We start from the raw sequence: 26,352 nt of genomic DNA, 5'->3' as shown, positions 1-26,352 counted from the left end.
AGTTAGACAAGCACTATTCATGATGCATCCAGAGAAAGCGCCTGGCCCAGATGGAATGACGGCCCTCTTTTTCCAACATTCCTGGAGCGTTGTTAAGAAGGATGTGGTTGATTTGGTTAATAATTTTTTGGTCTCAGGAGATATGGATTCACGTTTAAACATAACAAACATCTGTATGATCCCAAAAGTCGAGAGACCTACCAGGATGGCGGAACTAAGACCGATAAGCCTATGTAACGTTGGTTATAAGATCATTTCGAAAGTTTTGTGTCAGAGATTGAAGATTTGTCTTCCCCATTTAATTTCGGAGACGCAATCGGCTTTTGTGGCAGGAAGGTTAATATCAGACAATATTCTTATTGCGCAGGAAATGTTTCATGGGTTGCGAACCAACAAATCCTGTCAAAATAAGTTTATGGCAATTAAAACGGATATGAGTAAGGCATATGATCGGATAGAGTGGAGTTTTATTGAGGCCTTACTTACTAAAATGGGATTTGACCCGCATTGGGTTAAATTAATGCAAGAATGTATATCTTCAGTTCAATATAGAGTTTTACTCAATGGGCAGCCTCGAGGTCTCATTATCCCTAAGCGGGGTTTACGGCAGGGAGATCCATTATCTCCTTATTTATTTATTATGTGCACAGAGGCTCTAATTATGAATATCAAAAAGGCAGAGCGGATGAAACAATTAACCGGTATGAAGGTAGCCCGAGCGTGTCCAGCTGTTTCTCATCTGCTATTTGCGGATGATAGTTTGTTCTTTTGCAAGGCCAATAAAGAAGAGTGTCATACTATTCTTAGGATACTAAAGGATTATGAGGCTGTGTCAGGACAACAAATTAATTTTCAAAAATCTTCAATTCAATTTGGACATAAGATTGAGGAATCAAGCCGTCAGGAATTGCGAGATATTTTGGGGATTCAGAATTTAGGAGGAATGGGTTCCTATTTGGGATTGCCGGAAAGCTTAGGAGGATCCAAGGTTCAGGTGTTTGGTTTTGTACAAGATCGGTTGAATAATAGGGTGAATGGTTGGACTTTTAGATTTTTCACCAAAGGGGGAAAAGAGGTGATTATTAAATCAGTCATAACGGCCCTACCAAACCATGTAATGTCGGTGTATCGATTACCGAAAGCCACAGTGAAGAAATTAACGAGTGCGGTTGCTCAGTTTTGGTGGAGTCCAGGAGGAAGTACACGTGGTATGCATTGGAAATCATGGGATAAATTGTGTGAACACAAGGATAACGGTGGATTAGGGTTCAAAGATTTAAATGATTTTAATACGGCAATGCTTGGAAAGCAATTGTGGAGACTGATCGAGAAGCCAAATTCTCTTTTCTCTCGAGTCTTCAAAGGACGGTATTATAGGAATGCTTCACCCCTGGAACCGATTCGCTCATATTCTCCGTCGTATGGCTGGAGGAGTATCACCTCTGCTAGATCTCTGGTTTGTAAAGGACTAATTAAAAGGGTGGGTACAGGATCATCTATCTCAGTATGGAACGATCCCTGGATCCCATCCACTCGCCCGAGACCAGCTAATAAAAATTTTCACAATAGTTACCCGGATCTTACAGTGGATTCCCTTATTCATCAGGAATCTCGCACTTGGAATTTACAGGCACTTAGGACTTTGGTGGAGCCAGATGATGCAAAGTTGATTGAAGGTATTCCTCTGAGTAGAAATCAGATGGAAGATAGAAATGGTTGGCATTTCACTAATAATGGAAAATATTCGGTACAATCAGGGTATCAAGTAGAAAGGATTTATCCTGACAAGAAAAAACCACCAGATTATTATGGTCCCAATGTGGACATACTTAAGGCTTTTTGTTGGAAAGTTAAGTGCCCTCCAAAGTTATGGCATTTTATATGGCAGTTGATAACAGGTTGTATAGCAGTGACAAAGAATTTAAAATCAAGAGGAATACAAGGAGATACTGTTTGTGCACGGTGTGGAAATCCAGAGGAATCAGTTAATCATGTTTTCTTTGAATGTCCTCCGGCACGACAAGTGTGGGCACTATCAAAGATCCCATCAAACCCAAATATTTTTCCAACTGGTTCCCTTTTTACTAATATGGATCATTTATTTTGGAGAGTTAACCCGAAAATGGAGGATCATCAGTTTGCATGGATACTATGGTATATTTGGAAGGGCAGGAATAATAAGGTTTTCAGTAATATTGATGTTGAGCCGAGAGACGTTAAAATTAGCAGAATTAGAGTCAAGACTTTGGAATGAAGCGCAGAATATCAACAATCCAAGGGTCGCTCCTGAAGTTCAAGGCAGATTGCCCTTAGTGACCACAGGTAGATGGTGTTTTACGGATGGTTCTTGGAAGGATAAAGATGGTTTTTCAGGCCAAGGTTGGCTCAGTACACTTCCAGGGTTTGAGAGACTGTTAGGGGCAAGGAATGTAAGGGCAAGTTTATCACCTCTTCATGCGGAGATAGAGGCACTGATTTGGGCAATGGAATGTATGAAAAATTTACGACAGTATCAGGTTACTTTCGCAACGGATTGTTCTCAACTGGTGAAGATGGTTTCGGAACCAGAGGAATGGCCAGCATTTGAGAGTTACCTGGAGGATATCAAGCTTTTGAGAAGAAGTTTCACCAATTCAGAAGTTATTCATGTATCGAGGACGGACAATAAAATGGCGGACCGCTTGGCACGCAGTGCTAGGATACAACCGTCGTTCGTCATACATATGGATACAGAGTCACCACCTTGGTTTACGGAGTCTTTATGAGTCTGTAAATTTTCTTGCTGTAAAAAAAAAAAAAAAGATGTAATTGATGAAATAGACCTAGTATGATTTTTTATGGTATTTCTTTTAATAAAGAAGATATAGAATATAATTATAAAATTTTGAAAAATAGCATACACTTTTATTTTATTTTGTTTCATAATAAAATTTTATTTAAATTAATGTATAATAGTATATATTATTAATTACGAAATTACTCAATGGTATTAATTTAAATAAAATATTTTAAAATTTTAGAAAGATTTTGTTAGATTTTTTCTCAATATTTTGTTATAACTAAAAATAAAATTTAAATTTACAAATAAAATTGATTTATTATTAATATTTTTATATATTGAATAGATTAATATAAATAATTAAATAAATGTAATTAATGAAATGAACCTAAATAAGGTTAGTATGACTTTTTTATGGTAGATAAAAATGGTACTTCTTTTTTAATAGAGAAGATGTTAGCTAACCGAACAGTGGTGGTTAATGAAAGAGGATGCTTTGGGGGGAAATATGTAAATATTGTTGGTTTTGAGACTTGTTTCTGCGGATATTATTTAGCTAAGTTAGTTAAGCTTCAGCCAAACAGTACTAGTTATAAAAAAAAAGTTATGTTAGCTGAAGTTATTTTCAGTTATCTTGGATTCATAATGTAAACATAGCTTAGTATCAGCATCTTGTTCCCAAACAGTAAAGTATATGCACTTTTAATTGAAAATATGACATGTATGCAAAGACAATAAAGAGAGCTGCAAATCCCCTCCCTGGACATAACAAAGTACAATAGGCACAAGAGATTTCCTCTCACAGTGGTACAGTACACTGTCGCCAAATGAAGACAAAACACAATAAAGGTAGAGAATTTTGCTTCCACAGCAAGGTGCTCTGCTTGCTCTATTTATAGACTTACTAACCTACAAGAAAGCAAAGCAAAGCAGAGCAAAAAGCAAAGCAAAGAAGAGAGCAAAAAAAAAACAATGGCTGGAGGAGGTGTAGTACGATTTGTTGTGAAGTTGATCAAAATGGCTCTTTCAGTTCTGAAGGAGGTCTCAAAGGTGATTCTCAGGAAAGGCAAAGGTTAGTGGGGCTCAACCTTCTACTATTTCTTTCTAATTTTCCATTCTCTGTTTCTCTAACTACACAATATCTTTATTTGTTGTCAGCTTGGGTTGTGAAGGTTTCTGAAGGCAACCAGGTCCTTCTTTCAAAGGGTTTTCAGAACCTTGTTTGAGAAGATTTGGGAGAGAGTTGGGGGAGAAGATGTCAGGGAGAGGATTGAGCAGTTGAGGGAGGAGTATGAGAAGTCAAGGAATGAGAGGGAGGAGGAGTGTGAGAAGTTGAGGAAGGATGCTGAGGAGGAGGAAGCTGCTGAGGAGAAAGAGAAGGAAGCTGCTGAAGAGAAAGAGGAGGAGGAAGAAGAAGAGGAGACCAAGTGGAGCAAGATGGATGAAGAGATGGAGCGTATCTGTGGAGTCTGTGGAGCTGGAGATCCGTTTGTTTGGGGAAACTAGAAGAAATAAGTAGTAGTTTTTGTTTCTGTTCGTTCTTGTGTCTTGTCATGTGTTAGAAATAATCTGGTTAGTTTATTTAAATTTGATGTAAAAATAATTGATAGATATTTCGTAATAACAAATGCTTGTAGAATTATATATGTAATTATCACATTAACTTCTCAAACATATATTATGTATCTTCTTCGGCGTTTTCTTATTTTTTCGCTACCATTTCATTCTTTTAATTAAATTTTTGCTAATGTTTTCCTAATTTTTTACATATTTTTACCAAATATTTATTTTGCTCTCTAAATAATAATACAAAACATACAATCATCAAACCAAAAATCAATCTTAGAATTCTTTTTAATCATAACATTACCATATTCAATATATTATTTGACTTAAATGCAAAACAATTTTTAAATCAAACTTCTCACATGTTCCGTTAAATATAATCCTCCTAATCCTCAATGCCTAATTATTTATAAAGCATTTATAGACATTATAATAGATTAGTAGTTATTATAGATACGATTATTTTTATATGAATATGAAATCATTATATCGATTTCAACTTTATTGTAATAGATAGATACATATTGGACATTATGGTTTAAGATCCTGTTACGCCTTTAGTTTAATTTTTTGCTATAACAAAATCTCTTCAAATCACTTAATTACGATATGACTCATAAGTTTTGTTTTTGGATGAAAGGTGGATATGACTTGTAAGTAACAAAAGGAAATGGACAACTAGCTTTTGTAAAAGACAAAGCACATGACCTCTAACTTTAATCCAGTTATACATGAATATAAGACTATCTTAATTTTACTAGCAAACAATTCTTTGCTACAAAATCTCTTTTCTAAATACGAAAGTGTTTGGCCTGCTAAGCTTGGCATCGCATGTTTGGTAGCTACTGATTCTCGAAAGCGACCAAAGAAAAAAAAATCAATAGTTATATGATAACAAAAGAAGAATTTTTCTTATTCAAGACTTCAAATAAATGATAAATCTGTCATCTGCGGCCAATTTTCAGAATCAGGGTAAGTAGAAGTAGGAAAATTTTGGTCGAGCAAAGACATGAACCACTACAACTTTTTGAAAACAGTGATCAAGACAAAGGTTATTAAAACCTAATCCAGTCGGCTATATTGACTTTGCTTGATTTTATCTTAAGCATCACCATTATTATCCATTGCAAAACTTCTTATTTGTGTTTATATATTTATAAATATCACATTGCTAAATATAGCTCAAGAATTATCATCATGACTTTATTAAACACTGTATATATATATGAATTCGAACACTGAAACTCTTTTGTCGCATCGTAGTCCACTAAAATTCGAAAACTGAAACTCTTTTGTCGCATTTTGTCACAAGAATTATCATCATGATTTTCCGCATCAAATCTATTTAGTAAATATGTATGATTGAATAACACTTGATTTGAATTAAAATTTATGAATCATTAAATCAATAACACATGATTTCAATACATATTTTAAAATCATAGAATCAATAACACTAAATTTAATTTGGATTTTCAAATCCATCAAAATACACTAACCAATAACCGCTACTAAGATAGCTCATGAGTCTCTGAAAGGACAATTAAAGCAAATAGAGATTTACACCGATACGATACCGACTCATTTCATAATTTCCTATCTAATCAACAAATTGACTCAATAATCACCGAATTCAAGCTTATTGGCACGATAATTATATCATTAAAGATAACAGCTAGATCGTTAGTTATGTCTTCTTCTTCTTTTTTTATAGGGAAGTTTACTAGAATGACTTAAATTAGTGTAGAAATTACTAGAATGACTCTTAGAAGTTTTAAATTACTAAAAATATTTTATGGTCGAAAATACCCTTGACTATAGTTATGATCAAAAAACAATATTACAAAAGTGCCATTTGAAATTATTAAAAAAATTTCGACGGCAGATTTATTTAACGAAAAACAAATCTACCGAAATATAAATCTGTTAAATTAAACTGTTGTAAAATTTATATCTGCCATGTATTTGGTGGCAGACTTTTCTGTTACGGTAGATATTTTTAAGCTGGTAAATTTGTTTGACCGATTTAAGATTGTCGATAGATTTATCTATTTTAGTCTGTCATATGTAGTAACCGATTTGTTGAAGTCATCAGTTTTTTTTCGAAGTAGTCAGAGTTTTGAGACAGATATGTTTATCAGTAATATATATAAATTTTTATGATAGATATGTTTACCCGATTTAAATTTTCAATCGACTTTTGTATTCATTTGGTGGCAGATTTTATAAATTGCTGTTTTCGGTAGCAGACTTTTAGACTTTTAGACTTTTAAACAAAAATCTGGGTTTTGAGTAAGCCAAACTTAAATCAATAGAAATTAAAGCTGGTTTACTTTCATTTTGAATCTGGTTTATTTCTAGTGTAACTAAGACCATTTTTTTAAGTTTGCAACTGTTGTCTTCTTCATCCCACTTTTCTTTCTTATCAAGATGTCCCTATTTCAGTCTCTTGTTGCTATCTTTATATATTGGCGAAATCAGCGGTTGATGTTTTTGCATTCGAGCATACAACTTGTTTGGTTCTTTTGTTACATTCAAGCATACAACTTGTTTGGTTCTATTTGGCTTTTGGAATTATTTTGTGTCGGAATTACATTCGAACATACAACTTGTTTGGTTCTATATATTTCATAATTTACAACTAACTAAGCCGCAAATTCTTACGTAATAGCCATCTGATACAACATATACGGACATTTCTCGTGAAGTCAACATAATTTACAATAACTAAACTAGCTCTCATCTTCTGTTTCATAGCTTAAAGATCATCTCATTTATGCTGCTTACATGAATGCTCTTCTTCTACAATCTGCTAGGAAGAGATCAAGAGATTCAGTTTCTCCTTCCAAGTTGGAAAAGCTATCCCAAAAACAATTTATAATACTTTTACATCATTACACTAAACTTTCTCGTTGTCAGTTTCCTACTACAACCAGACTTATAACTCTCGTAGGCAAGCGAGCTTCTAGGGAAAAATGTAGTTCCAGAACTCTTGCTGCTTCTTGGTGATCTCCTTCTCTCCATTGATGGTCAAAGAACTCACAAATCATTTACAAACTCTGTCCTCAATCTAGTACAAACTAATTCTCAAATACCTGATAAAAACAAAATCTTCATTTTTTAACAAAACACCAATATAGACAGACATAAACAAGAAATATAAAGAACATAGGACTTTTCTAATTATGTCTGAAAATTGCAGATTCTTGTTACAGAACTATCAATTTTACTTTATGGTTTCTCCTAAACCATAAACTGAGATTTACAGTTTCATCATGTAAAGAAAGAAAATTGACAGTGGAGCCAATCAAACACTGAACTTTGCTATGGACTGGAATTTGGGCTTTTCAAAATCAAACAATCACTCAATCAATAGATGTAGTACATGAACCCTAACAAATCTGAGTAGTAAAGAATCGTGAATTATCGTTAAAATCTTCGGAAATGATGAAGAGATTTCCGTCGAAGGCGACTTATGGTTCCTCCCCTGCGATGGAGATGACAGCGAGATAGTGTGGAGGAGGCGGATTTGAAGTCGGAGATAACTGATATATGGTGTTTTATACATCTTGTATATATGCTTTTAAATTGGTTTTCAAGTCTTTATCGAGTCTTCCTAGTCCTTTTGGAGTCATTACAGGTCTGGAGTTGCATTGGATGGGAGATGGATCAGCTGGAACAAAAGAGGCAGAAAACAATGCAATTTGGTGGTTTTCACGCAGAACAGTCTTGATGACTGTTCCGAGTGAGTGTTCCAGCGGCAGAGATTTTTTAGGAAACTACAATCATTACGGGATTTGCCCTAATTATCCATATTTTCTCTCCCAGCCGCCTGTGGCTTTGATATATCATATTTTCTGTTTCTCTTTATCATTCTACGCTATTCTAGACAGAAGAAAACCATTGGAGACTTTAGAATTTGAGGATTTGCTTATTGTAAAGGGAGAAGGCTCCATCTCTCTCGTCATAGAGAAGATTATCATGAACCCTATTCTTATTCTATTGAATTGCATGATGTTTTATTCAGTCTTTGTCTCTGTGATTTCTTTGTCCATGTCTGAGTAGTCGCTTGTTAGGTTTAGGGTGTTAAGGATCATGGATCATTGAGCTAGACACAAATAGGATTGTTATTCTTTGATATCTCTGTCTATTGTTATGCTTATTGCTTATGTTAAACTGGCCATTTAGCATCTGATCACAAGTTTAATCTATTCATCAAAAGTGTTTTAGGTTACTGGAAATAGCATAGATAGGCGATTTGTCCTTAGCCAACGAAAGCTGATGTTAAGGCGAATCGTGAACAAATTGAATCTGAACTTAATGCTTGTCATCATTCTCTGATCCAAACGACAGTTTAGGCATTAGGATTGCTTGATAAATTGGTAGACACCACGACAGTGGGTTTATCTATTCTTGTTGTTCAAGTTCTAGATTGGCTCATATTGTTTTCTTGAATAGTTGTGTAGCTCATGATCCTAAGTATCCCAATGAATCACCCTGAACCTAGCTCTTTTAATCATCTGAAAACCTTTTAACTAGTCTTTTATTTTCTGTTATAATACCTCAATCTTAAAACCCCCATATTGTTTTAGCTAAGTATTGATCCTATAGAAATAAAGTGTAACAGTTGGTCTTTGTGGATTCGATCCTAAAGTGCTACATCGACATACCATTCGATTGTGGTAGTGTGCACATTAGGTTATTTGGTGTGCGTATACACGTAATATCAAATTGGCGCCGTTGCCGGGGACCATCTTTTTACCTTTATTTTTCGGTTATTTATTTAGTCTAAGACCTCTAACTTGCCTTATCATTTTTGTTGCAGCTAATGTTCCAGGTGCATGACCAGTAGACATACTCGGAGAAACGCACAAGGAGAGTTAGTTACATTTACTAACAAGGAGCTAGCAAGGTTAGAAAGAACAAATCGTCAACAGCCAAGGCAAACTGACACCACTATGGGTGATCACGCCAATCAGGATGATCTCGCTGCGGCTATGGCACTCATGCAGCAGCAGATGCAACAAATGCAGCAGACCATCCAAGCTCAGCAGGATGCTGCTGAACAGGCTGCTCTCGCGCAGCAAGAACAACAGGCGCAGACTGTTCCAATCGGGCAGAGAAACCTTCCGCGTAACATCCCTACTACGCGCTCTGCCATTGTTCCTCCACTCTGCACCAGGCAGGACTTCGAGATCAAGCCTGCTTTGATTGGTCTAGTACAGAGAAAGGTGTTCTCTGGTCTCTCTACAGAAATTCCAATGGAGCATATTGAGAGCTTCGAAAAAGTCTGCAGTTTCACTCGCGTGAATGGTGTTCCACCAGACTACATCACGTGCATGTTATTCCCATTCTCTCTTGATGGAAAAGCTGCACGGTGGTTGAACTCTCTCCCTACCGGCTCTCTCACTTCATGGGAACAGGTCCGATCAGCGTTCCTCAGCCATTTCTACTCTAAAGCGAGAACAACTGCATTGAGGAACAAGATCACCTCCTTCAGACAGCTCACTGATGAGCTTTTCTGCGACGCATGGGAGCGCTTCAATGACTATCGCAGAGAATGTCCTCACCATGGATTTGATGATGATTATATTCTGGACATTTTCTATGATGGAGTGGACTGGAAATACCAAGGTGCTCTAAACTCTGCGAGCAATGGAGACTTCATGACTCAAACCACTGCTGGAGCGTTTAAGCTGATTGAGAACATGTCTGCTAGCTCAGCTAATAAGAAAGAGGAGAGTGATTGCTCCAAGAAAGGAAACAGTTCTGACGCCCAGAAAATAGATGAGCTGACTGCCAAAGTTGATCAGCGCTACTGAAAAACAACCAAGGGCACGTCTTCAGCATGGAGCAAGCTACGGCCGGGCATTTTCAGAACCAGAACAAGCGACAACCGCAGAGCAATCAGCAAGCTGTTCCAGCTAACGAGAACAGTCATCCAGATGAGCTGCAAGGTCTGGGTATGATGATGCAACAGCTGTTGCAGGGTCAGCAGGTTCAGGCCAAAGTGTTGAATCAGGTAACCACAGAAATTGACACCAGGATGGGCAACATGTTCACTGAGCTGAATAACAAGTATGACAATCTTGCGATCCATATGAGAAAGATCGATGTTCAGCTTGCTCAAACAGCTGAGAGTGTCAAGAGGCAACAAGAGACGCTCCCTGGAAGAACTGATAAAAATCCTAGGACTGAGCACTGTAATGCAGTAGAGCAGCCGTTTGCTGAGACTATTCTAGTCGCAGAAGAGAACACAGAGCAGTCTGCTAGCTCTGGAGTGATTGCTCCTAGCGAACCTGCTGAGACTCCACCATCTCGAGTCTATGTTCCCAAAGTTCCCTATCCAATTCCACCTAGACATCTGATGGATTCCATTAGTGAAGAGCAGCTGATAGGTTTTAACAAGATGGTGAGAAGGCTTCCTAAAGAACTTGCATTTGAAGATGCTCTGCAGATTCGTCCATTGCTCAAGTTCTTTAAAAACTGTAGAGAGACTCAAGAGGAGATCAAGGTCCTCTATACCAAAGCACTGTCTACACCAGCACTGAAAGTATTGCCTAAGGTTGATGATCCTGGAAAGTTTGTTTTCCCATGTTCCATCGCAGGAACAACCTTCAAGGATGCTCTTTGTGACTCTGGTTCTTGTGTGAATCTCGTCTCAAAGGCTATTGTAGACGATTTGGCTATTGCTGATGTTGAGCGTTCTCAGCTGACCCTAACCTTTGCAAACTCTTCCAGAGCAGTCCCATATGGAACCATCCGCAGCCTTCATGTTCAAGTAGGGGAATGCATTGTTCCTGCTGAGTTTCAAGTTGTTGAGATGAACAAGGATCATGAGATGCCTTTGATATTTGGAAGGACATTCATGGCTACTGTTGGAGCAACCATCGATATGCCCAACAAGAGAGTCTGCTTCTCCAACATCAACAAGAAAGTTTTCTACAAGGCTGTACCCACCAGATCTTCCTCATCACACGCCTCTCGCATCTCAGTGTTTGATGTAGAAAAGCTGAAAGTTGTTCCAGAAAAGGAGCATGGTGATAAGGGTGAGAGCAGGCTGTTCTCTGATGAAGATCCTAGCACTGATCCTACTAAATTCAGAGGGAATTCAAGGGTGAAACAGAAAGTCCAGAAGAAAAGGATCAAGGGAGATCCTTCAATGACTTTGATACCTCTCAAGTGTGATGAGAACTCCATTGAGTATGAGGTAAAGTGCAAAGGTACCTCTAAACCGTTCTCTAAAGTCAGAGTTATTCTCACACATGAGCTGAAGGAGAAAGGGGAAGCTGCTGTGAAAGGGTTGTTGAGCAGAGTTTTGAAGCTGAACATGTCTGATTGTGGAGCTTGTTTTGGAACAAGCCCTCCTGCTCAACCCGACTGATCCCAGTCACCAAGTCAAGCTAGAGACTTAAACCAAGCGCTTGGTGGGAGGCAACCCACTGGTGAGTGTCATTAACTTTAGGATTTTCTTTTTACTTATTTTTGTTTTTAGTTTGTTGAGTCTCAGGTCAGAAATCAGAAAATCCGAGACCCTTGACTGGAGCAAGCAGCTGGCTGCTCTCATTCCAGAGCATCCTTTACCGGAGCAACCGCGTCTAGCTCTGTCAGGCTGCTCCGCGCCAGGTAAGTATCTCGAACAAAAAAAAATGTTTATTCTTGATTTCACCTTCTCTCTGATTTATTTTCACACCAGGGACGTTGTGAAGTAAGTCTGGGGGAGGGTTTTCGTCGTTTACTAACTCGTTTCTTTCTTTTGTTTTTCTTTTGGGTCAATATGAGTCAGTTTTTATTGAGTCAGTCAAAACTTTGTGGAAATTAGGACCTTATTCTGTGTTGATAACTGACCACCTCGTGCTTTAGTTATCTTATTCAGTGACCTTAGCAGTGGCGAAAGACACACATGTGGACCTGGAACACCCTGACATATCTCACTTGATTCTCCAGAAGTTCTCAGCCGATCAGGTTACACTGGGTAGACTTAACTCCACCTTACTTGAACCTAATCTTGACTGAAATTCTTCTTGTTATGGGCATTAGATCAGGGAAACGAGAACACACTCAGGACTTCTTATCCTTTTTATCCATCTTGCTGATCCTGAGTGGCTAGCTCATCTTTAGCTAGTTCCCACCCTGCACCTTAGCCTTTATTCCACCTTCATGCATTTGTTTTTCAGTGTCATATGTGCAGATATGTGCAAAAAGGTCGGAGAGGAAAGGATCAACGCAGCCTCCTACTCGTTACTGCTGCAGAAATTATGTCAGAACGGAGAACAAGCAGATAATGGGAGCAACCGCTTTATAACCAAGAGCAGGGGTGGAGAGCCAGAATGGTCGCGAAATCAGAACCACCAGTGGCACTCAGAACAATCATGTGTTACCTCCTTCTTCGTCACATCACCATATCAGTCTTCAAAAAAAAAAAAAAAAAAAAAAAAAAAAAAAAGTGATGGAGAAGGAGAAGAAAGAAAAGAAACATGGAGCCACTGGAAAGGTCGAGCAAGAAGTTGGTACCAAGTATTGAAGAGTGTGTAGAGGAAAGTGGAAAGCAGAACAATCAGTTGCCTGTTCCGTCATCAGAACAGTCGCACCAGATAGAGCAAAAACGAGTAGAGGCTGTGGACATCAATGGATCTATCCTCTCTTGCCATTTTGTGTGATATCCTGCATCCTCTTCAATGAAATGGTAGCCCCTAAACACTCTTAACTCCACCATTAAATAGCCTGTTCCACACCTAGACCGTCTACCCTGAATGATGCCTGTGATGAGAAGCTCACGCTACTCTTAAATGAATGTAGGGAGTTCTGTCTCGATAGTGTTGCTTTTTCAGGTTTGAGATGAAGAGTATGGAGCCGATTTTTGAACAGCAGTCAGTGGGGTTCCGGTAAGGGTGTGTTGTCCTAGTTTCTCTGCTTGTATGGTTCAGAGATTCGTGGTTAAAGTATGGTTGCTGAGAATAGGAGAGTTCCCACACTTTCAAACCTTTCTCCCTGTTCTTGATACTTGACATTGTTTGAGGACAAACAAGGATCTAAGTCTGGGGGAATTGATATATGGTGTTTTATACATCTTGTATATATGCTTTTAAATTGGTTTTCAAGTCTTTATCGAGTCTTCCTAGTCCTTTTGGAGTCATTACAGGTCTGGAGTTGCATTGGATGGGAGATGGATCAGCTGGAACAAAAGAGGCAGAAAACAATGCAATTTGGTGGTTTTCACGCAGAACAGTCTTGATGACTGTTCCGAGTGAGTGTTCCAGCGGCAGAGATTTTTTAGGAAACTACAATCATTACGGGATTTGCCCTAATTATCCATATTTTCTCTCCCAGCCGCCTGTGGCTTTGATATATCATATTTTCTGTTTCTCTTTATCATTCTACGCTATTCTAGACAGAAGAAAACCATTGGAGACTTTAGAATTTGAGGATTTGCTTATTGTAAAGGGAGAAGGCTCCATCTCTCTCGTCATAGAGAAGATTATCCTGAACCCTATTCTTATTCTATTGAATTGCATGATGTTTTATTCAGTCTTTGTCTCTGTGATTTCTTTGTCCATGTCTGAGTAGTCGCTTGTTAGGTTTAGGGTGTTAAGGATCATGGATCATTGAGCTAGACACAAATAGGATTGTTATTCTTTGATATCTCTGTCTATTGTTATGCTTATTGCTTATGTTAAACTGGCCATTTAGCATCTGATCACAAGTTTAATCTATTCATCAAAAGTGTTTTAGGTTACTGGAAATAGCATAGATAGGCGATTTGTCCTTAGCCAACGAAAGCTGATGTTAAGGCGAATCGTGAACAAATTGAATCTGAACTTAATGCTTGTCATCATTCTCTGATCCAAACGACAGTTTAGGCATTAGGATTGCTTGATAAATTGGTAGACACCACGACAGTGGGTTTATCTATTCTTGTTGTTCAAGTTCTAGATTGGCTCATATTGTTTTCTTGAATAGTTGTGTAGCTCATGATCCTAAGTATCCCAATGAATCACCCTGAACCTAGCTCTTTTAATCATCTGAAAACCTTTTAACTAGTCTTTTATTTTCTGTTATAATACCTCAATCTTAAAACCCCCATATTGTTTTAGCTAAGTATTGATCCTATAGAAATAAAGTGTAACAGTTGGTCTCTGTGGATTCGATCCTAAAGTGCTACATCGACATACCATTCGATTGTGGTAGTGTGCACATTAGGTTATTTGGTGTGCGTATACACGTAATATCAAATTGCACAGAGATGGAGGCGGAGGCGGAGGTCACAGAGATGGAAGTTGCAGAGATGACCCTGATTGTAGGTTTGTCGGCATGAAGCGCTTCACCCGTGAAAGGGTTTTGTTTTTGTTTTTTATTTTGTTAAATTATATCCCTAATAATATTTCAATGGCAAATTTGTGATTACTGAAAAGTAGGTTGGGTTTTATGTACTTTTGCTTAGTATATGTGTTATGCTAGTAATTACAATATTTTAAGAGTTAGTTGAGTAATATTAGGTATGATGGGAGTCATTATAAGTAATTTCTCTTTTTTATATGGAAATATCATCTAAACAGTATAAGAGAAATTAAAAGTATCTACGAATCAAAACTACTGTTGATTGTGAAAGGCATTGGCGTACCATTATCTTGGAAATTTGCAATGAAGCATGAGGATCTTTGCTAATACAGTCCAACACGTTATGTTTCTTCTTTTCATGTTTTACTTGGCAATGATAAAGATCCAACTAATTAATATTACCGGTCAAGAGTCAAAAATGTTATACACCTACATATACGGAAACAAATAAATATAGATATGTAGAACGAATTGAACAAAGTCAATAATTTTTATAGAATATATGTGAATCCAAATGGATAAGGTGATTTTATTTTTGTATGAAATAATAGAGATGGAAAAATCCTTAAATGTGGTTATCTTCTTGTACAGCTTTTTTTTTTCCCTTCTCCATGATTTGGCTTCTTTATGAAGAGACATTTGGCTTTTGAGTTTGAAGTCATATATTGGTCAGTACAAGTTTATTGATCATCCTTTAACAAAACCTAGATCTCATCATATATTGACAATTTTGTACAACTATAGCAAGCTCATGCATGCCACTTTTCTTTCCGGGTTTATCTAAGTATTTAGTACTTACAACAAGCCAGCATTTTTATTCAAAAATTCATAATAATAACAAATAATTATATGATTATTGCCAGAGAAAATACTATAACACGAAGGCTGGTAGTCAAAATTTAGGAATGAATAAAAGGAACAAAAAATGTAAATAAATCAAATAATGAAATTATGGAAACAAAAATAGAATTTAATTTCATCTCATTCTATAATTTATTCACGATTTTTAATCATAAATGTGTCATAACTTCAACAAAAAAAAGTGTTATAGCTATGTTCCACTTTTTACATATTCCACAAAAATTAATGGAATGAGATTCGTTTTTTTAAGTTATTCCCTACCCTTTGATTCTAATTAGTAAATCCAGTTGCACCCGGAAAGACTCCGACTGTATCCATTATAATTTGGTTCAAAATTATAAAATTTAACTTGATTTATAGCATGAATAATCGAATATAGCTTTCTTCATACTTTATAGAATACAACTGTAATTTGTTTTTATAAAAATGCAACTTTAATATAAACAATACTTAATTTCCGCATTTATATTTGACTTTTATTTTCTTAAATTCAATTTTAAATAAAATCCCAAAGAATAGAAAACCAATACTTTATTAAATTTTCAAGTGCCTTTTATTTACAACAGTTTATTCTTACATAACTAAAAACTCGGAATCACAGTACCGAATATTCACCACTCCCTATCTACTACTATACCATAACAAAATAAATAACCATTAGTTGTGTCTTTTATAAACGTAATATTTAAGCACATCAAGGCGTATAAAATATAAAAACATGAACCGCAAGATTCGTCTTGTAATGCGACATGCCGACTATGTTTTTTATTCTATCAAGATAGTGATCCTTGAGAGGTTTATGGAGACATATATATACATGTATTGATCCTTCTCTCTAAACAGAATAAATCTTAAATTAGAGGTGAATTATTAATTTATCCCTAAAGCACCATGATTAAGAAGATACGCAATATGGACTACAACCAGGAGGAATGTGGTCAATACATCGAAGCTCTTGAAGAAGAACGTCGCAAGATTCTTGTCTTTCAACGTGAACTTCCTCTTTGCTTAGACCTCGTAACCCAAGGTGCTTATAAATGCAAGATTGCGAGTTATGTTTTCCTTTTCCTGAATAAAACAAATAAGAAAATACAATATATATGAAAACTTATATTTTTATTTCTTTTGTCTGTTAAGCGATCGAGAGGTGTAAGAAGGAGATAACAGAGACGGCTACAGATAATGTGTACGGACAATCAGAGTGCTCGGAGCAAACAACCGGACAGTGTACGCCTGTCTTGGAACAATTTCTTACCATTAAAGACTCATCGCCCTTTAATGAAGAAGAGGTAGAAGAAGAATTCGAGGATGAGCAGGGAAATCACGACCCCGAAAATGATTCTGAGGACAAGAACATGAAGTCTGATTGGCTTAAGTCTGTTCAGCTCTGGAACCAACCAGACCCGCTTCTTCCAAAAGAGGTAATTATATTAGAGAACCCATATATCGAAACTGATCAAGACAAAATCTCACGACGACAATCTAAATATTTGTATTTTGCATTTCGGAACAGTCGCAACAGATGATGGAGACGGTGGTGAAGAGAGATGAAAGTATGAGAGAAGATGCAATGGCTAACAGTGGCGAACGAAGGAGGAGAGAGACGGAGAGAAAGCAGAGAAGGTGTTGGTCGTCGCAGTTGCATAGACGCTTCTTGAACGCTCTCCAACACTTAGGTGGACCTCATGGTGAGTTTTAATAATATTCCTATACGGCCTATTTAATTTTCTAACGATTTAACAAATACTTTAGTATTTAGGGTTCATCAACTTTTTTTTTGAACATTTAAAAAGGTATATTTGTATATTTTTCATCAACTTTTTAGTTAGTATATTTATTTTGGCTCCATTTTTCAGTAGCTACGCCAAAGCAAATAAGAGAGTTAATGAAGGTTGATGGATTAACAAATGATGAAGTTAAAAGCCATTTACAGGTAACGCATGCATTCTTTTCTTTCTACTATTTGAATTACAAATTCAGGGCACTAAAAACTCTATTTCTAGAAAAAACTGATGTTATTTTTTTAATTGGATATATAACAGAAATATAGACTGCATACAAGAAGACCAAGCCAAACAGTCCCTAACAACGGGAACTCTCAAAAGCAACATTTCGTAGTCGTCGGGGGTTTATGGGTACCACAATCTGACTACTCTACGGGAAAGACCACCGGAAGAGCCACCACTAGCGGCACAACCACGACGACGACCACAACCACCACCACCGGGATCTATGGAGCAATGGCCGCACCACCACCGCCACAGTGGCCGAGCCACTTCAATTTTACGCCGTCGATTATTGTGGAAGAAGGATCAGGAAGCCATAGCGACGAGGTGGTAGTCCGATGTAGCTCGCCGGCGATGTCTTCTTCTACTCGCAATTATTATGTCACTAAAAATTAATTTGTTTTTACGTACCCTCTCCAATGTATTGATTCATTTTATTGTACTGTTATTGTGTCTCATGTTAGAAAATATGATACCGTGATGAAAAGAGTGTATAGACTATAGAGTTTTGCACCGGAAACAATATTAATACTGAGAATATATGCCACTTTTAATTTGCATATTCTTGTTGCTCTATTCGTTTTTCTACTATTCCAATTTTGTTGACTTGTTATATTCTTGACATTAACGTATATGTGAAATAAGAAAATATGGAATTTTTTGGGGGGGGGTTTGTTCTGTTCTTATTACAATTTCAGTCATATTGTGTTCTAATTAGAAGAAATTTCCAGTATGGCATTATCTATTATTATTGTGCTTAATGATCATGTTTTTGTCAGTAAATAGTATTAGGGCTACTCTTTTTTTGTTAGCAAAATTTACTATCACAGTAAAATAATATGGACTTCTAGCAAAAAAAATAATAATATGGACGAATATATGCTTATATCATGTAACTGATTTTTTTTATAGAATATGTAGTATGAACATGGCGGTAGAGTCGAGCAAAGGGATCTTCTTAAAAGTATATACTTTTTTTTGTCGACCATATATATTTATAAGATGCACAAAACCACATGACAACAAAGTTGATCTTATTATGATAACAATAAGACCCGGAAGGACTTATTGAATTGGTTGCATTCTGGGAACGAATATGCTCGAATCCGAATGCATAACTTACTATACTTATAGTTCTATATATACCATTGTCAACATATTTCAATATTAAAGCTGATTTCATGTTGCCTGAATATGATTACAAATATGCACGTTAGCTACTGTATATGCCATTGTCGTAGAGTATACTCCCGCTGTGGAAGACTTTTATTCATTAAATAAACATGGTTAGGTCAGTTAATATATTTGCCTATTTGGGCAGTATCTCTCAGAATCTTGAATTAATCTAAAGTGTTTTAAATAATTTTTATTAGTCGTACCGGTCTTACAATTAGGTTTGCCTTTTGTTGTGGCTCTAGGTACCATGTGGCCTTTTAGAAAAAAACTTATGTCTATATCAGATTATTGGTGTGAAAAGTATAAAAAGTGTAGGATATCAAGATATTAAAACAAAGATGTTTAACGATATTACTTAATAAACCATATTCTCTCTTTGTTTTTTTCTTATGTTCAATGCTTTCTTTCACTTTGATTAATAACAAATTATATAGCACTTAATCAATTCAATACTCAAATGTATTATTTTTATTGTAAATGCTTAATAAAAAATGTTTAAAATTATGTTTTGGTTTACATCCTAACTTTTTCGAATAATGTCTTTAGAAATTTTTAAAAGTAAAATGACATATGACATTTTTCTGAATTTTTATATAAAATTTTTATCTTAGATAAAATAATTTAATACTTATTATGTAAATAAATTCATTTATTAAGGATGTATATTTCCATTTTAAGATTAGTTTGTTTTCCGACGTGCAGATTATCAATAAGACGACTTTCGTCTTCAACATCGGATTAACCTGACTAAAATTCCATATGCAGAATAAACAAACAAATTAGATTAACATTTTACTTTGAAAATATAAATATGTAATATACGGTGTACTGACGACAGATCCAAATGACCAGGAATCGGATTAGGTTTTCATTAAGTATGCGTTTAATAATATACTAGTAATTAGGATGGCTAGTTAGTTAAAGCTTTAAGCATGAGTTTATGTGCCCTTTCACACAAGTTAAAGGATAAAAATATAAAATGGCTCTTGATACTTATTTTAAGAGTAGTATTTATAATTGAAACAAGGGAAACATACAGATAATTAAGCAATCAACAAACCTCCTTTATTGGTCTATATCCAACATCTAAAAAATCATAAACTTGCGTGGAATATTCGAATTGATCTAATTAAGTCGCTATATTAAACTTGTAGAAAGAGTACAAATTTATGTGCGACCTTAACTTATCATCTTTATACACGTAAGTACGTGCTAATCTTGTTTTAATCCTCAGCAAAGTGTTTGACATTGTGAAATAAATTTTGTTTTAATCTTCAGCAAAATGGTTGACATTGTGAAATAACCAATATTTATATTCTTTTCCCAGCACATTACTGGTTGACATTGTGAAATTAATTTTTAACTATGTAACATGAACCCTTGAGAGGATTCTTCGTGGTGACTAGTAAACTAGATAGAAGCTCGGAGAAATATTTTTGAATATGTTTGAAAATAATGAGATAGTTAAAAATTAAACGATATGCATTGTCATCACATTTACAAAGAAGTGTTTTTCTGTATGTATGATTCAGGCATTGTGTATATGTTATATTATTCGAAGGTCATACTCGAATGATTTTCTGCTTTGAACATATCCCAACGAGAAGAATGATTCTTCAACAATCCAAACTTTGGGCTTCATGTGCCAGCCTCACATTGGTCCAAACCGTCCACATTGTTAGATGCCCAATCACACCTAATTGGTCATCTGCATTTTGCAGTCTGATAAAAATTGAGAGGGTTTATAATATAGTTAGTGAATCTTCTTCAACTTGGATTGAAGCTCTTGTAGTCCTGTGTCATAAGGCAGGTCTCAGCTGAAGCGCTGTCCATTGAATTGGGCCTATTAAAGATAAGAATTAAACGGGCCTAAATATAATGGCCCATATAGCTCGATTAAATACGGCGACGTATAAAAGAAGCTTCTCACTTGTCACTTGTCAGTTTCATCATCATCTTCCTCTCGGAAACGAGAAAAAAGATTCCTCTCGCTCTCTCTCTCTTCTCTCCTCTCAAGGGTTTCAGTTTCCCGCGCATTATAGACGAAAACATGGCTCCTAAAACGGATAACACAGAAGGTATAATAATCTCGCGAACAAATCCTCTACTCTCTTTTGATTTTGATTTCTCTCTCGTTTCCTGATTTTGTTTCGAATCTGCAGCGATCGTACTCAACTTTGTAAACGAGGTAATAATCACTTCTTCTGCTTATCGGGAGACCTAATTTATCCCCTTGAGCTATGTCTAACTGATTTATGAATCGATCATGTGAAGCTTATAAAATCAACTGAGTTTGGAATTTTTGGTTTTATAATATAATCAAAATCCGTTTTGTTATTGTGTTTGTTTGTTTGTTTGTTGCAGCAAAACCGACCTCTGAACACGCAAAACGCAGCTGATGCGCTGCAAAAGTTTAGCCTCAAGAAGACTGCTGTTCAGAAAGCGCTTGATAGCCTCGCTGATGCTGGCAAAATCACTTTCAAGGAGTATGGCAAGCAGAAGCTGTACATTGCTAGGCAAGACCAGTTCGAGATCCCAAACACTGAGGAGCTTGCTCTGATGAAAGAAGAAAACGCAAAGCTTCAAGAACAGGTTCAGGAGAAGAGGAAGACGATCAGTGAAGTGGAGTCAGGTGTGTTTGTTAACCTGCTTTTGAATCACTGAGGAATCTTTATTATGCTGTCTTGATGTTATCATTCTTCTTCACAGAAATAAAGAGCTTGCAGTCAAACTTGACACTAGAGGAGATACAAGAGAAAGATGCTAAGCTAAGGAAAGAGGTACATGACATGCTCTCTTAGCCTTTGGCTTAGGTAATAGGTAAAAAAAAGCTTAAAAGGTTGGTTTCAACATTGTACCAGGTTAAGGAAATGGAAGAGAAGCTGATCAAACTACGTGAAGGTGTTACACTGGTGAGGCCGGAAGACAAGAAGGCTGTTGAAGATATGTACTCTGACAAGATCAATCAGTGGAGAAAGCGCAAGAGGATGTTCAGAGACGTTTGGGATACTGTCACTGAGAATTTTCCCAGAGATATTAAGGAGTTTAAGGTGAAAAGTTCATACAATTACGTTAGAATAAGTTTCATCTTTCAAACTACATTAACCTAATGTTGACTTGGTAGGAGGAGCTTGGAGTTGAATATGATGAAGATGTCGGCCTAAGTCTGCAGGCTTATTCTGACCTGATTCCACATGGTAAAAAGAGGGGCAGAGGGCAGTAACTTTCAGGTAACTTCTTTGAAATTTCCCTCCCTCAGGTCAATTTGTTTCTAGAAACTTAGACAAAATATGCCATCTATATAGAATACAATAGTTTTACACCCTTGACCAAGGCATAAAGAACACACAAAGATATTGTACACACACTCAGTCACTAAAAACATAGATGCACCTGAAATAAAACTTAGTATCCACGAACCTGTCTGGTCCTAACTGAAATAGGACCCTTTAAAATAGCTTTACGTATAATAGGCTCTTCAACCGAATGAACCATGTTGTCCACATGTCCTGTATCCGCTCTATCAGAACCATCCATAAGACTTTCCTCATCTTTAACCTCAGTAGTAGTATTAGTCTTAGCATTATGTTTGGTTTCTTCCTCACTGTCGTAGACGACAAAAGCCTTCTCCAACAACTTCACAGGGTCTTCTCTAAATGACATCACATCCTCAATATTATCATCTGTATCCGATATAGACTTCTTAGGTTCTGATCTCACATCCACTTCACCTTCTGAAAGATGAACATCCTCCACATGTCCTGCATCTGCTCTATCAGAACAATCCTTGAGACTTTCCTCATCTTTAACCTCCGTAGTAGTATTAGTCTTAGCAATTTGCTTGGTTTCTTCCTCACTGTCGTATAAAACATCATCCTTCTCCAGCAGCTTCACAGGGTCTTCCCTAAGTGACATCACATCCTCAATAGTATCTTCTGGATCCGATATAGACTTCTTAGATTCTGATCTCACATCCACTTCACCTTTTGAAAGATCACCATCATCATTAGCTTCTTGTTCTGTTTTATTGTTTCCAGAACCACTAGATGAACTCCCCCCACCATTATTACCCGTATTGTCAGGTCCACAAGGCGAAAACTGACAAAGCTCTACAGCTGCTCGTGCAGCCACTGCTGCATGAGCTGCTGACTCAAACGCTGCTTGTGCAGCATCAGCCACGTCTTTGTACTTCTGCTTTCCTCTCTTAACCAAATCAGACAACCCATAACCTTCACCAATCTCATCTTCTCGAACTTCATTTGTTAACTTAGCCTTGGAAACATCTGATTGTCCCTGTCCCTGCACGAATCATAAAATTTGATGGTTAGTACATGCTGTCCTCATTTTTAAAATTTGTTGTGGATTGCAGGTTTACTTACCTCAGTGGACGTAGAAGAAGCTTCTTCAAGTTTCAAAACGATGTTATTTTCTGCTGCAATCTCCTTCAAAACCTTCATTCTAACTTCTCTCGGTGGATGTCTTGTCGACAACTTCTGAATTATCTATAGTAGTAACACCAAAAAGAAACATGAATATAACAAGTTGAGAAGGTGTTTTGTTCTGTATTTAGAGATATCTATATAACGTATTGAATACACTATTAGGTTGAATGAATCAAAGTTGCTTACTTTGGGATTAACCCCACAATTACTCCGCAACTCAATGGACCTAGCTGCAATATCTTTGCCAAAACGCGAAACCAAAACATTACGGATCTCTTGAAGCTCAGGAAACTCTCCGATTCTAGAAGCTGCAAAGAGCAAGCTCGAAACAGCTTCCAGAAGCTCATCAGGGCAATCTCTGTTGTGTTCGAAGAGGTGAACACGGTCGAGCAAGAGAGTGAAGTAGCCATGGATGAAGAAGAGAACGTCGAGTGTGCTTTGGTCTTTAATGACTTGGTCGACTCTGTGGTAAGCGTTCTCGTGTTGCCCAAGCTTAAGAAGCTCGGTGACATCAGAGGTGGCATGAGAACATCTGACTTGACGTTGGTTCTTGAGAATAGAGAGCCTAGTGAGAGCTAAGTTGAGAAGAGCCTTGAACTTCTTGGTTTTGAAAGTCCGACCAAGCAAAGCGTCTAGCTTCTTCCCCATTTTGTTCTCAACAAGTTGAAGAGGAGATAGCTGAAAAAGGTTTAGAGTGATTCTTGGTTTCAATGGGAGTTTTATAAGAAGGTAAGAAAATATAGACGCGTTACGAGTTACGACGTTCGATGACTTAGCAACGGAGTAGGAAAAAAACGACCAACTGAAGAAAAAGTATGGGGTCCGTAATTATAAAAACAACAAGGACACTTCTGAAAATCGTGCGAGAGGGTTAATTATCTTTTAATTAACGCGGGGATTAATTATCTTTTAGATTAAATAAATAAATAATTTAAAATGTACATGAGTAACATACATGAGAAGTTACTTTTTGTTTTTCTATTCTTTTTGTCTAGCTGATGTGAATATTACAAATTTTCATATATATATATATATATATATATATATATATATATACCTTCATTATTAGAAAATTTTGAATATATTTCTCATCTGAACACCAAATGCATGGAAGATTCAGGTTCTCCACATCTCAAATGTGATTTTCCGTTGCAATCACTAATATACGGTATAACGTGGATTCATAACGAGGAGAACGTTCGTGCCTTCGTAGACATATTAGACCATATCCAATGGTGATACTCCCACTTGAGTCCTTAACAATATTTTAAGCATAAATTTTTTTTTTTTTTTTTTTCATTAGTTAAGGATTCGGATCTAAAATACTCGTCCAATGGTGATCCTGAAAAATGAGTCCTTAGGAATAAAATAATATTATTTTTTTAAAAAAATTAAAATTGAAATTTTATTAATTGCATTATTAAAAAAAAAGATACAATGATTTAATAATATTCCAAAGAGAACTAATTATTAATCTTGATTACCAAATTTATTCCAAATGTTTTCGATCAAATCATTCTTCAATCGATCATGAGTTTGCCTATCACGAAGATCATTGCGGTCGGGAAATGTATCATTGAACAATGTAGGAATTTCGTTTAGGACCTCCGAGGTTCTCGAAGATTCTCCTTCTTGAAAATCTGAAATATTAACCCGGTTTGTATAACCATCTCGTTCATCTTCAACTATCATATTGTGTAGTATGATACATGCTCTCATAATCTTCCCTATCTTCTCTCTGTCCAATGTACGAACCGGGTTTTTCACTATCGCAAACCGAGCTTGCAATACTCCAAATGCCCGCTCGACATCTTTTCGGGCTGCTTCTTGCCATTTAGCAAATGACGCTTGTTTGGGACATTGAGGGAGTGTGATAGATTGGATAAATGTTGACCACTTTGGATATATACCGTCCGTGAGATAGTATGCCAACTTATACATGTGTCCGTTGACCATGTACCTTACCCTCGGAGCTCGACCTTCTAAGATATCGTCAAAAACCGGAGACCGATCGAGGACATTAATATCGTTTAAGGTACCTGGAAGACCGAAGAAAGCGTGCCATATCCAAAGATCTTGTGAAGCTACAGCCTCTAAAACAATCGTCGGTTTTCCGGATCCACGTGTGTATTGTCCTTTCCAAGCGGTTGGGCAGTTTTTCCACTCCCAATGCATACAGTCAATGCTCCCGACCATCCCTGGAAAACCGCGTTGCTCTCCAATATAGAGTAGTCGTTGAAGATCCTCCTTTGTGGGTCGTCGTAGATACTCATTACCAAATAAGTGTATAACTGCGTCAGTGAAATGATGTAAACAAGAGTGTGCTGTAGTGTCCGCAAGTCGGAGATATTCGTCAACCGAGTCAGCCGCTGTACCATAAGCAAGCAGACGAATAGCCGCCGTACACTTTTGAAGTGATGATAGACCCCACCTACCGGTTGCATCTTTTCTCTGCTGAAAGAATATAAAGTTCTGCTTGAGGGCTCTGACAATACGCAGGAATAAATTCTTGTTCATGCGGAAACGTCTTCTAAATATTTGTGCCGAGTATGTCGGGTCTTCACTGAAGTAGTCATTCCATAACTGATCATCTCCTCCTTCACGGTCTCGTTCAATATAAGCACGGTTCGCCTCATCATCGGGTTGGTCCTCCACTATGTCGTTGTAGTAATCTTCAACTATTTCATCAACAAGTTCGTCTATTCTTTCGTCTAGACCATCGGATGAAGATGTTGACATTTTAAGAAGTCCTAATATGTTAATCATAGAAAACTTTAATTTTGAACTTTTTTAAATAGAGTTTATCATATTTACAATATTATAAAACTTTAAGTTTGAACCTTTCATCAACAAATTTTTATCATATTAACAATATTATAAAACTTTAATTTTGAACCTTCTCATATTAGGAATATTATTGAACTTTAATTCTGAACTTTTTAAAATAAAGTTTATCATATTAACAATATTATAAAACTTTAATTTTGAACATTCTCATATTAGGAATATTATTGAACTTTAAAGATAAATAAAATTTTATTTTGTTTTAGATATGCACATTTTTTTTTTTTAAATAGTCATATTACGATTATTATAGAACTTTAGTTTTGAGCTGTTATTTAAAATACTAGTCATATTACAAAAAAAAAAAAAATTTGATGGTTTGTGATTTTACAAACCGTTT

General features: G+C 36.5%; 4 protein-coding genes, 1 long non-coding RNA gene and 1 other non-coding gene across 8 annotated transcripts; 2 read left to right on the top strand and 4 right to left on the bottom strand.

Moving 5' to 3' along the window:
* Positions 1 to 6,895: 6,895 nt before the first annotated feature.
* LOC106368701 lies at positions 6,896 to 7,891 on the bottom strand. Its single transcript, XR_001274090.3, has 2 exons — positions 7,236 to 7,891; positions 6,896 to 7,154 (listed from the first exon to the last, which is right to left on the bottom strand). It is a non-coding gene; the product is annotated as an uncharacterized LOC106368701 (long non-coding RNA).
* A 1,925-nt stretch (positions 7,892 to 9,816) lies between these two features.
* Positions 9,817 to 9,923, bottom strand: LOC125576059. The gene has a single exon (XR_007314592.1). It is a non-coding gene; the product is annotated as a small nucleolar RNA R71 (small nucleolar RNA).
* Positions 9,924 to 16,310: 6,387 nt separating this feature from the next.
* On the top strand, positions 16,311 to 18,124 carry LOC106351234 (transcription factor HRS1-like). Of its 3 annotated transcripts, none has more exons than XM_048782194.1 (5): positions 16,311 to 16,571; positions 16,682 to 16,964; positions 17,051 to 17,232; positions 17,404 to 17,477; positions 17,587 to 18,124. In XM_048782194.1, exons 1-5 carry the CDS (start codon positions 16,436 to 16,438, stop codon positions 17,944 to 17,946), a joined length of 1,035 nt encoding a protein of 344 aa, XP_048638151.1. In that variant the 5' UTR covers positions 16,311 to 16,435; the 3' UTR covers positions 17,947 to 18,124. The 3 variants fall into 3 exon arrangements, with proteins under 3 accessions (XP_048638151.1, XP_048638150.1, XP_048638153.1); XM_048782193.1 differs by having other exon boundaries at positions 17,401 to 17,477; XM_048782196.1 differs by having other exon boundaries at positions 16,682 to 16,965; positions 17,058 to 17,232; positions 17,401 to 17,477.
* Positions 18,125 to 20,654: 2,530 nt separating this feature from the next.
* On the top strand, positions 20,655 to 23,365 carry LOC106346434 (homologous-pairing protein 2 homolog). Its single transcript, XM_013785762.3, has 7 exons — positions 20,655 to 20,804; positions 20,889 to 20,914; positions 21,091 to 21,358; positions 21,436 to 21,506; positions 21,588 to 21,776; positions 21,851 to 21,956; positions 23,096 to 23,365. Exons 1-6 carry the CDS (start codon positions 20,777 to 20,779, stop codon positions 21,947 to 21,949), a joined length of 681 nt encoding a protein of 226 aa, XP_013641216.2. The 5' UTR covers positions 20,655 to 20,776; the 3' UTR covers positions 21,950 to 21,956; positions 23,096 to 23,365.
* On the bottom strand, positions 21,993 to 24,038 carry LOC106346435. Its single transcript, XM_022720669.2, has 3 exons — positions 23,355 to 24,038; positions 23,106 to 23,228; positions 21,993 to 23,025 (listed from the first exon to the last, which is right to left on the bottom strand). The coding sequence occupies exons 1-3, from the start codon at positions 23,814 to 23,816 to the stop codon at positions 22,132 to 22,134; spliced, it is 1,479 nt and encodes a 492-aa protein (XP_022576390.2). The 5' UTR covers positions 23,817 to 24,038; the 3' UTR covers positions 21,993 to 22,131.
* A 728-nt stretch (positions 24,039 to 24,766) lies between these two features.
* LOC106454109 lies at positions 24,767 to 25,907 on the bottom strand. The gene is made up of 3 exons (XM_048734954.1): positions 25,346 to 25,907; positions 24,924 to 25,207; positions 24,767 to 24,853 (listed from the first exon to the last, which is right to left on the bottom strand). Exons 1-3 carry the CDS (start codon positions 25,905 to 25,907, stop codon positions 24,767 to 24,769), a joined length of 933 nt encoding a protein of 310 aa, XP_048590911.1.
* Positions 25,908 to 26,352: the final 445 nt, after the last annotated feature.

Source organism: Brassica napus, chromosome A6 (assembly GCF_020379485.1).
Source record: "Brassica napus cultivar Da-Ae chromosome A6, Da-Ae, whole genome shotgun sequence".
NCBI classification, from domain to species: Eukaryota; Viridiplantae; Streptophyta; class Magnoliopsida; order Brassicales; family Brassicaceae; genus Brassica; species Brassica napus.
Note: the sequence above shows the minus strand (reverse complement) of the source record. Positions and strands in the feature narration are given on the sequence as shown.

What these genes read in the sequence shown, in the direction of transcription:
- LOC106346434 (XM_013785762.3), top strand. Translation starts at nt 20,777, where the DNA reads ATGGCTCCTAAAACGGATAACACAGAAG. An exon ending in TAAAACGGATAACACAGAAG is followed by an intron (nt 20,805 to 20,888) that starts GTATAATAATCT and finishes TCGAATCTGCAG; the next exon opens with CGATCGTACTCAACTTTGTA. An exon ending in GATCAGTGAAGTGGAGTCAG is followed by an intron (nt 21,359 to 21,435) that starts GTGTGTTTGTTA and finishes TCTTCTTCACAG; the next exon opens with AAATAAAGAGCTTGCAGTCA.
- LOC106351234 (XM_048782193.1), top strand. Translation starts at nt 16,436, where the DNA reads ATGATTAAGAAGATACGCAATATGGACTACAACCAGGAGGAATGTGGT. An exon ending in GACCCGCTTCTTCCAAAAGA is followed by an intron (nt 16,965 to 17,050) that starts GGTAATTATATT and finishes ATTTTGCATTTC; the next exon opens with GGAACAGTCGCAACAGATGA. An exon ending in ACACTTAGGTGGACCTCATG is followed by an intron (nt 17,233 to 17,400) that starts GTGAGTTTTAAT and finishes TCCATTTTTCAG; the next exon opens with TAGCTACGCCAAAGCAAATA.
- LOC106454109 (XM_048734954.1), bottom strand. Translation starts at nt 25,907, where the DNA reads ATGTCAACATCTTCATCCGATGGTCTAGACGAAAGAATAGACGAACTT. An exon ending in GATGGTCGGGAGCATTGACT is followed by an intron (nt 25,208 to 25,345) that starts GTATGCATTGGG and finishes TCGGTCTTCCAG; the next exon opens with GTACCTTAAACGATATTAAT. An exon ending in TTGCGATAGTGAAAAACCCG is followed by an intron (nt 24,854 to 24,923) that starts GTTCGTACATTG and finishes ACAATATGATAG; the next exon opens with TTGAAGATGAACGAGATGGT.
- LOC106346435 (XM_022720669.2), bottom strand. Translation starts at nt 23,816, where the DNA reads ATGGGGAAGAAGCTAGACGCTTTGCTTGGTCGGACTTTCAAAACCAAG. An exon ending in ATTGTGGGGTTAATCCCAAA is followed by an intron (nt 23,229 to 23,354) that starts GTAAGCAACTTT and finishes TTACTACTATAG; the next exon opens with ATAATTCAGAAGTTGTCGAC. An exon ending in CTTCTTCTACGTCCACTGAG is followed by an intron (nt 23,026 to 23,105) that starts GTAAGTAAACCT and finishes TGATTCGTGCAG; the next exon opens with GGACAGGGACAATCAGATGT.